Source organism: Stegastes partitus, unplaced genomic scaffold (genome assembly GCF_000690725.1).
Source record: "Stegastes partitus isolate 25-593 unplaced genomic scaffold, Stegastes_partitus-1.0.2 Scaffold104, whole genome shotgun sequence".
NCBI classification, from domain to species: Eukaryota; Metazoa; Chordata; class Actinopteri; family Pomacentridae; genus Stegastes; species Stegastes partitus.
The window spans coordinates 304478-314266 of record NW_007577835.1 but is presented as its reverse complement, the minus strand read 5'-3'; the positions used below and the strand labels follow the sequence as shown (position 1 = coordinate 314266).

The 9789-nt window shown below is 42.6% G+C and overlaps 1 protein-coding gene across 1 annotated transcript in view; it reads right to left on the bottom strand.

Moving 5' to 3' along the window:
* Positions 1-6: 6 nt before the first annotated feature.
* Positions 7-9789, bottom strand: part of cskl (c-src tyrosine kinase-like) — a 44492-nt gene continuing 34709 nt past the window's right edge. The window contains exons 6-13 of the mRNA XM_008277644.1: positions 5628-5721; positions 4680-4745; positions 4471-4570; positions 4163-4253; positions 3650-3723; positions 2728-2923; positions 1304-1390; positions 7-916 (exon numbers count right to left, since the gene is read on the bottom strand). Of these exons, the coding sequence (XP_008275866.1) occupies positions 734-916; positions 1304-1390; positions 2728-2923; positions 3650-3723; positions 4163-4253; positions 4471-4570; positions 4680-4745; positions 5628-5721 (891 nt within the window). The 3' untranslated portion in view covers positions 7-733. The remainder of the gene's footprint in view (positions 917-1303; positions 1391-2727; positions 2924-3649; positions 3724-4162; positions 4254-4470; positions 4571-4679; positions 4746-5627; positions 5722-9789) is intronic.

The window sequence follows — 9789 nt, the reverse complement described above, 5'->3', positions numbered from 1 at the left end:
AAAAAAAATGAAACCACAACAGTCCAATTAAAAGAAGTGTTGGAGGGAAGTCTGGAGCTCTGTAGACTGGAGGCACTTTGGCACAGAGCGAAGGCCCCACACCTGACACGACGGCCGAGGGAAAGCAAGGAGGGATAGAAGGATGGAATGACACAGAGGTGGGCTGAAAGGCATGCAGAGCCACATGGTGATACAGAGATCCAGGAATGATACATGGGTGGGGTGAGGAAGGAGGAGCACCTGACAAACGTGGAGGAAAAGGCCAGCCTCCCCTCCAGTTAATGCCATGTTCAGGAGAGGAGGAGGGGGAGGAGGAGGAGGGGAGGGAATACAAAGAAAGAAAAAGGGATCTTTCAGGTAGAGGAAGAAGAGCGACTTGGACCAAGTGACAAAGAGAGAGAGCAGAGGCAGGTGTAGAAGGAGGAAAGAGCAGTGGCCCATCGACAGAAGAGGAAATTGTCTGGCAAAAGCTATACAACACAAACAGGAAAACAGTCCTAGTGTGGAAGCAGAGGACGGCTGGTGGACGCCTGAGGTCGAGGGAGGGGGCACGCTATGGCAGTCCCACGGGTCAACAAGCCGGGCAGGCAGGAGGAAGGTGCTGTGGTCCCTCTTCTTCTTCTTCTCCTCCTCCTCCTCCTCCTCCTCCTCCTCCCATGTTACAGCTGTGCTGGGCTGTGTCTTGCCCCCCTCCTCTCCCTCCTACGCCCCCCCTCCCACCTGAGCCTCCTCTTCACAGGTAGAGCTCTTTGGCTCTGATATGCTGCAGCTTCTCCCTCAGCATGCGGAAGGAGGGCCGCACCACAGGGTCCAGGGTCCAGCATTGCTTCATCAGGTCGTAAACCACTGGCGGGCAGCCGTCCGGGGCGTCCATCTTGTACCCCTTCTCCACCCGGGGCACCACCTCTTTCAACGGCTGACGGACACAAACAGAGCAAAGCTCACATTAGAGTCTCTGCATCAATGTTCAGATCAATAAGTCATCTAATGCAAATGATTAAACTGTCCCAGGCAAAGGTTATTCTTCAAAACAACAAATACCTAAACGTGTAAATGTAACAAGTGGTGAAGCATGAAGCAAAGAATAATTAAGTTCATAATTTACAGCACACTTCGTGTCACATTTTCATCATCCGCTCCAGCAGTTCAGCGACATAAATCTAATTATTTTGAGGTCAACACTAAGGAAACCAGACATTACACTAATGTTGCACAAAAACAAATAAGAAAAAACAAAACGCTCGTCCCAGCAACAAAGCCTGCCATCTGCTGGTGTATGTCAGACCTTAGTGAAGGTACTTACAATTCTAGGGTAAGGCACACGGCCAAAGGAGTAAATCTCCCAAAGTAGGATTCCATAACTCCAGACGTCTGACTTGGTGGAAAACCTCTGTTGGACAAAAGAGAAGCCCAAATTCACACACTGTGCAGGAAGGCATTCAGAGAGCAGATTAGGTTTTTGTGCATGCAGCCCAACAAAAGTGTTTTGTTTTAATCCTATTTCAAGAGCTCAAGTGAGCAAATACTACAGACACAACAACCAGCACTGCTGCTCGACACTAGAGAAAATCAAAATGTAAACTATGTTGAGCTACATGTGTAAAACTCATTAAGAAGGTAGGCATGAAGGGCTGCACAATTAATCAAATATCAATCATGAACACGATTTTGGCTGAATCAAGGTAAAGACAAAACTTATTTTCAAGTATTCATGTGATGCAAAGATTTGTATATTAGCAGGAATGTAGGGCAACATGGAGGTGATATCAGTGCTCTGCTGAATAAAAATAAGTTGCCCCTACAATCTATGGTAAATTATTGTGATGTCAATATTGCTGAAAATAATTAGGATGATCATTTTAGCCATAATTTTATAACCCTATGTGTATAAGCAACTACAAGCAGAAAATGAGAGAGTTCAGCTGTTCCTTGTCCTGACTTACTGCACGAGTCTGAATATAAAACTGCCTTAATCGTGACGAGACGACCTCCCTTTTCTAAAGCTGAAAGATACAAAGCAATTTCAGAATAGTCTTGTTTGGAAAGTTTCTCTGAGACACCATTATTCCAAGCAGACAACACTGGTGCTTGTTAAAGCCTTTACCCTTTTAAATTAAGTGCTGCCATTAAAGTGTAGTGTATGTGATGCATAATGTACCTTAGCGCCACATCTGTGCAGCTTGTCTCTCAGTCAGACATTCGCACTCTTGCCTGTCAGGCTGCTGTGAGTGGCCACAATTATTTTCTCTGGCTTTGAGCTTTTCTTCAAGCTCCTCATAATGTCATGCTGGCAGTAATTCTTGGAAGCTTGACAGGTGACTTGATTAAGATGTGGGAGAAACTTTGGACTTGTTTTTACTCATGTATTTACTACACTGTAGGAAAACCCCTCACTTAAGCCACCAGAAACTTGTCTCGGGTAAACTGGGCTAATGAAGCACTTTTTGGGCTGATTAACGCTAACAGACACACTGTTAATAGACTTGCCAGCAACAGAAATACTGAGGCTACAGACAACCCACATTCCAACGTGATGTAAGAGAACCGGTATACGCTCAATTCAGAAATAATCCCCTGTCAGGTGGTGCAGTCCCCGAATATGAAACAGCCTCCATTTCTAATTCGCACCACCCTGTAACTTGAGTTCATGTAGTAGAAGCAGATGAATGCAAATGCCAAGAAAGCAACAACACATCAGCACAGGTCTGCTACCCGTCCACCCCTCACCTTCTCTCTTAGTGCTTCGGGGGAGGTCCATTTGACGGGCAGCTTGGCGGTGTCCTGTATGGAGGACGCCTCCTTGGTGAGGCCGAAGTCGCTGACCTTGGCGATGTTGTCATCAGACACCAGCACATTACGAGCTGCCAAGTCTCTGTGGACGAAGTTGTTGGCCTCCAGGTACTCCATGGCTTCACACACATCACTGACAGAAGAGAAGATGAGTGAGGACTGGATGACTAAGATGATAACAGCCCACAGGTGAAGATATATTCCCTAATTCATACGGACATAACTGTGGCTGTATTTATGATTTTTATTATCCAGTCTCACAGGACACAAACTGTGCTGCACATAAGTGGTGTCCATTGAAGGAAAAGCAACTGTGATTTAAATTCAGCTTCAGAGGTTTTACTTAACTTAAAATTATCAGACAAAAAAAATAAAATCCTCTTGTGCATAACACACAGTTTTTTAAATGTATTCTTCTGTAATTTTCTCACAAGTTCAGGCCAGTGTTACACTGAAGCGCCTGCTGAAAAAGAAATGTGAAATAATTCACAGTGGATTATGTCTACTGATCCAAATGTTTATGATTAATTTATGATTGCACTCATTATAACCTGTGCTGCATTACAGCATGAGCTCAATAACTGTTAAATTAAAAATAAATGATGACTTTAAAACCCTTGATTTGCAGATAAAGCAACTGTTTACCAAGGCAAACAACCTGCGTGATGGTTCCTTGAACAAACAAACAGCTCTTTTATGTTTCCAGTTGAGTGCGTGACACTGTTCTGTTGAAATTCAGTTCATTTCTGACAGCTGAAGCAGGAGCAGTTTAGTTGGAGACCCTGAGCTGTGCTGATTAAACATCTGCCTTTTGTACAAATCTAATCTAAGTGCTTGAACAGAGATGAAGAGGACTCACAGTGAGAACTTGAGTAAGCAGTCTCCACCGAGGACAGTCCGTCCTCGAGAGCGCAGGTAGTCCACTAGGCTGCCCTGTGGAACAGATCAGACTATTAACACAACATTTATATCCCAGAGACACTTATATCACACTGTGCAAGTGTGTTTTTAACATGAACGGCTTGAGCAAAAATAAAATCCCTGACTCCATGAGGGCTTCTCAAGAGACTTACAATGGACCAAAACAAACATGTCAGTGTTTTTTAAGAGCACGTTAGTTTTCAAATTCAAACTCTTAGTTAGCTACAGCTACAAGGTGGCAGAACACAAATGTCACTTTGCTGTTTAATATGGGCTTACCGAAGCTTGTGGTAGTTTAATGAGCCCGATATGAATTATCTAATAACTCTGCCATACAGAAAAAAAATGTGGAGTTATTCTTTAAAAACCTTGATGGAAAAACTCTCCAGTTTTGAAACAATTAAACTTTTTAGAAGATTGAGACAGAACTAGAAAGTCTAGCGCAACTGACCTTCGCCATGTATTCTGTGACGATGTAAAGACTGCCCCTCTCCTCCACGATCACCCCTAGCAACTGCACCAGGTTGTTGTGCCTCAGTTGCCTGTGCAAACAGAAAAATACCATCTTAAATGCAGCAAAACATTAACAACACGCCTCGCCTTTATATGCACACAGCAAAAATTAAATCTCTTAAAAAACACAGGAAATAGTCAATGACAGAGGACAAGCTTAAATTTAAACAAACCCGGTGTAGACACAGACAGAGACGTATTTTACAGGTGGTCTGAAGGACAAATGCAATAGTGGGAGGATCTTACGTCATGACAGAAGCCTCAGCGATGAAAGCCTGCGCTGTTGCATCATTCTTGATACACTTGACCGCCACCTTGGTCCCTCTGTAGTCTCCCACCATCACATCTGATAAGGACACAGACAGGTGAAGTTTTAGTGCCATCTCCAAGGCGACCTTGGGCTGACGTATGGAATGAAAATAAGTGATGCAAATGTCTTAGTGAGAGTTTCTCACCTCCAAACTCTCCTTTGCCAATAGTCTGGATGAGTTTCAGCTCCTTTCTGTTCAAGGCCCAGCCGCCTGCCAAGAGACAGCATTAATGACACTTCATGCTCAAAGTCCAAAAACATTATTATTTTTTTCTGCTCAGATGTGTAAATTCTTGTATATATTTGTTATCTTATTTTAGTTTTTATTATTTATTTTAATTCTTTTCTTTCTATAGTTATTTTACTTTATTTTTTATTTTCCTATTTCTATTATTCTCCTTGCTCCTTGTATGTTGTGTACGTACTTGGCCATTGAAGCTGATTCTGATCTGACTCTGATTCTTATTACTCTCTAACAGGCTCATAAAAGGAAAAAAATAACCTGTGACTTAATGTCTTTATAACTACATGTTTATATGAGTGTACAAGTCAAAAGTGAAGATGAAAGGATAAGAATTATTTGCTGGCTGTCCAGAAAAATAACTAAAATATTCAGTTTCATGTGCATGGCAGCCATCTTCATGTCAAAATAAGTGTGATACTTTAAAAATGATGAATCTCTCACTTGGGAGATAAAGTCTTGATTTATTCTGACATTTTTCTTGTCTCATTTTTCTGCTGTAGGAATTAGTCGGGTCAGATGCGTACATGAAGGGAGACAGAGGTGGAGAAGACCCAGACTGACCTTGAAAGCCTGTGAAGCCCAGCAGTCATTTCCAGACATACAAAGATTAATAACCCTCTGGTGATTAATGCTATTAGGACTGCTATGATAGCAGAACCTTGTGGGAGATGCAGGATTTGTCTGTATACTGTGTGTGTGTGTGTGTGTGTGTGTGTGTGTGTGCAACAGACTTTAAGCTGGTGAGGTTAACCTAGCAGTGCATAAACAGGAATAACAAAATGTCCCTGTGTGCAATGATGCCCTGTCGTGTCCCTGTAGAGCAGCGTAATGAGCTCTGTGTGCCCTTACTCCTGGAGAACTCGTCTTGCGCTGCCACTGTTCCCTCCATCAACTTGGGTTTAATCAGTCTGGTACAAAGTCCATCGGCATCTTTGGTGTAGTGCTGGAGACAGAAAGTTGGAGAGAATTAAATGCATTTTTAATACATAAAGAAAAATGTCAGCATGTTTGAACTGAAACATCAAGTGATGGTGAGTCTGCCGTGTATACTGTACAATGCCGCTGTGGCCCGAGCTGGGAGATCAGGGACTGGTGTTCATGAATTAATTCAGACTGGTGAATGTGTATACAAGCTTTTGATAGGCAATACAAAAGTGAGGCTGATGTTTCCAGCTACAGATGAACATGAAGGTAGTTATGAAAAGAAGATTCAGCCTGTGTTGTGAGATCTGATGTGAGGGGGCTCCGTCCACCAAACAGACAGCACGGCAGCTGAAACTTTAATCATCGTGCATCAGTGTTAAAGATGCAGAGAGATGTCTTGAGGGACAACAGAATCCCTACCTCATTTCCACATAAAAGATGGAGTGAAATAATATGTAAGAACAGGGCAAGTGTTCTGCTTGCTTCTGGAGTTCTCCTTATTAGAGCACTGTGCTCCTCTAATCAGCACCACCTGAATTCTATGAAAACAGGTTTCAGGTTTCTCTTTGCTGTCAGCGCTTAAAAAAAAGTGCATTTGTGATGAAGTGTTTTATTTCATTAAAAAATAATCTGTCAGCAGCAGCAGCAGGGTATGAGCCCAATTTTCTGTTTGTATCCATGGAGCTCAAAAGACAGTTGCTCCAAATGCGCCGTGTTTCTTCCCATTTGTCTAAACACAAAATTCCCAGCTTTCATGCACAATGGTGGGTAAATTATCTGCAGAGTTGAACAAAGACCAGAATACGGAGGGCATCTCACTTTTTAAATTACAATTTAGATTTTGTATGCAACTGTGGTTCACTACTGGAACATCACAGAAAACTAACCATCAACAGAATTTACACAAGAGACCAAAAGCATCTGCACAGCAAGTCTACATGTGTATGATGAAAGAATCACACGTACAAAGTGAAAAAGTCTTTGCTGGAGATTCTAAATACTAGGACAGTGTTATAACTTTCGCTTCAGTGAGTACAAAAGGGTCAGCGTAACGTAAATTTTGTCAGCAATAAGTTCACAAAAATCAGCATTACGTGCCATTCAAATGTTGTGTCCACCTTCTACAAGGGCAGCAGTGTACATGTGTGGAATAGGTACACACCAGTAGACTACACATGTGGAACAAAGTCCCCGGACGGACTCAGAGACTAGAAAGTGGCATTACATTACAACAACAACAACAACAACAACAACAACTATACAGCGATGTTTGCAAAAAGAGCATATTCAAGCCTTTAATGCTATCCCAGTGTGTGGCGTAGCTCCGCAGATGGGAGGAGTGGAGTTGGGTAGCGTTTACTGTGAGAACCAGCAGCAGAGGAGAAGTGTGTGGGTGTGAGAGAGTTCAATGCATTGGTTCACCCCCAGAAACACAAATGCCAAATAAAGCCCAATCAATATCTGCTCATCATGAATTTAGATCAGCCATAAACACTGTAAATACAGATTCACAACTTCACTGATGAGACACAACATTAAAACCACAGCATAAAACTCTGTCAGTTCCCTTTGTGCTGCCAAAACAGCTCTGACTCGATGAGCCACATGACCTTGGGATCTGGGAAGCTGGTCGTCCGGTTTAATGCCTTGGCCTTTTTGACATGTTCTTCAAGCTGTTTCTGAGCAGCTTTAATGGTGTCATGGGGTGCATCACCCTGCTGGGGGAGCGGCGTTGCCATTAGGGTGTGTGTACACATCATTTGTGATTTTAACGTTGCGGTTAATCAGTAAATTGTTTGCTTCCCTTTCTTCGAAGTACAAGACAGAAAAAGCAGAACTTTGTGAGGTAAACAATGAATCAGTGTCTTTCTACCAGACAGCTGAGGTTACACGACATCATTAAATGTATGTGTAACCACTAGATTACCAAACAAAAAAAAGAAGAAGCTCCATAACCAACAAAGCCAACGTTATACAACTGCAGATTGCTGTCCACAGACTGTAAGTCACCATCACAACCACCAGGGGGCAGCATGGTGCAGCACAGAGGCTGACAAACAGAGCCACACATGAAGAATATCAACCACCATACAAACAAATATGTGCAATTAGATTCTGTTCAGCATTTACAAGTGATATAGCTGCATCATGCGCCATTATATGGGCAGTGTTTTAGATATTTTCTTGGAAAATGTAAAGAGCTCTGAAAGGAGCCTAATTAGTAATGCTTATATTAAAATTACTTCGTCTTTTAGCGCACGGAAAGGTATTTTTAGTATAAAACTGCCTTGGCTAAATCAAAACCCTCCCATATGTAATTAACAAAGAAGGGTGTAATTAAAGAGTAAAAATACACATCGAGCACCATACCAGACAATGTTGTCACTGTGCGATTGCAGGGATGTAAGCCTTGGTCTGTCAGTATATGTTTGTGCATGTAGTGTGTCTATGCGAAGCCTGCTGTGACCAATGTGACCAGCAGAGCAGGACAACGGCGAGCAAGCCGGAAAAACACACAAGAATGTGAGGAATCCTATCATAGGCTATTATAGAGAGAGGGAGAGAGAGACAGAGAGAGAGAGAGAGAGAGAAGACATGGGGGAATGCAGACAGGCTACAGGATGAAGATATATAGAGAGAGAAACGGAGAAGGAAAGCAAAGAACGGGAGACCGCAGAGGGTGAAAGGAAGAGATTGAGATGGATAACAAAGAGAGGAGGACAGAAAGCAATATGCCAGGTATCCACGAGGGAGCACAAAGAGAGAAGGAGGGAGGGAGGTGGAGAAAGGAAGTGGAGGTAGAACCGAGCCTGGAGGGTGTGAACGAGCGAGAGAGGGAGAGAGAGAGGGAGAGAGAGAGAGAGAGAGAGATTGTGGGTGGCTGATAACAAGAATGCACCGGGGATGTAGATGGTCTCATTGCCAGCTGGCACATTCCTGTCGTCCACTTCCAACGCCCCGCGAGGCAAAAAGATGAGGCCCAATTAAAAGTGTGATAGCCGCCAATCCAGCTCTTCTCTTTATCTGAGAGGATGAAAGGCCTCCCTCCCCTCTCTCTCGCTCTCTCTCTGCCATCATGTCTCCTGTCTTCCCCTCTCCACACTCTGTCTTTCCTCTGAACCGGCTTTCAGATAACAGTCAGGGAGCGAGAGGATCAGAGAGCTTTTTGAAGAACGTGCACTTGAATCAGATTTTTAAGGGAAAGTCCATGGGAATACTGCGAGTGTCCTTGTGTTTACAGAGTTATGTAATCATGCTGCTGCATGATTAACAGAAGTATAACTAATGTAGCTAAGTATATTAATTGTAGTAGAAGAAGATTCGAATGATGGATTCTAGTTGTTATTCCTAATTTTTCATATACAGAAGAAATAAAATTAACATGGACATAAACTTGTATTTGTTGCTTCACATGGGCTCATTTTTTTCAGAAAACTTCTTAACAGAAGACTGCGGGGGCATCGCATTGTACTAAAAATCCCAGCCTCAGTGCAAATAGAAACCAAGAAAGAATTTATATGTTCTCATAATAAGGATTCTTATATCAGTAACTTTTTGGAGGTATCTACGTGTAAGTTTAGGTGTAGACTGACAACACGAGGTGATGTTCGCACAACAGAAACTGAAAAAACAGTCCTTTATTATTGTGTGATTGTTTTTGATTCATCATTTGGTCAATAGAACATCTGAAATTGTTAAACAAGGGTCCCCATAAATCGAGTAGCTGCAATGCTGGAATATTTCGGAACTATCAAAATAGGTACCAATTATTGTTCTGCTTCTCACTTGTTTAATGGTTTCAGCTGTATAGTCTTGCTGAAGATGCCCAGACATGAACTAAGATTTGTAGAAAAGCCACACTTTCTGCCACAGAATAGAACACATTTCCAGCCTCAGCCTTAAAAATGTTGCCCCACCTCGACGTGACTTTCAGGAGAGAGGAAGTTTACTGGGACCCGAAAACAGAGTGACATTTATGAGACAAATGTCAAAGGTCAGAGGTTTCGTTTTCTGACAAACAGGTCTCTTTACCATCTCTGTGGTTCAGCTCAACACTCTGAGCCTTTCAGTTCTTACTGTGATTAAG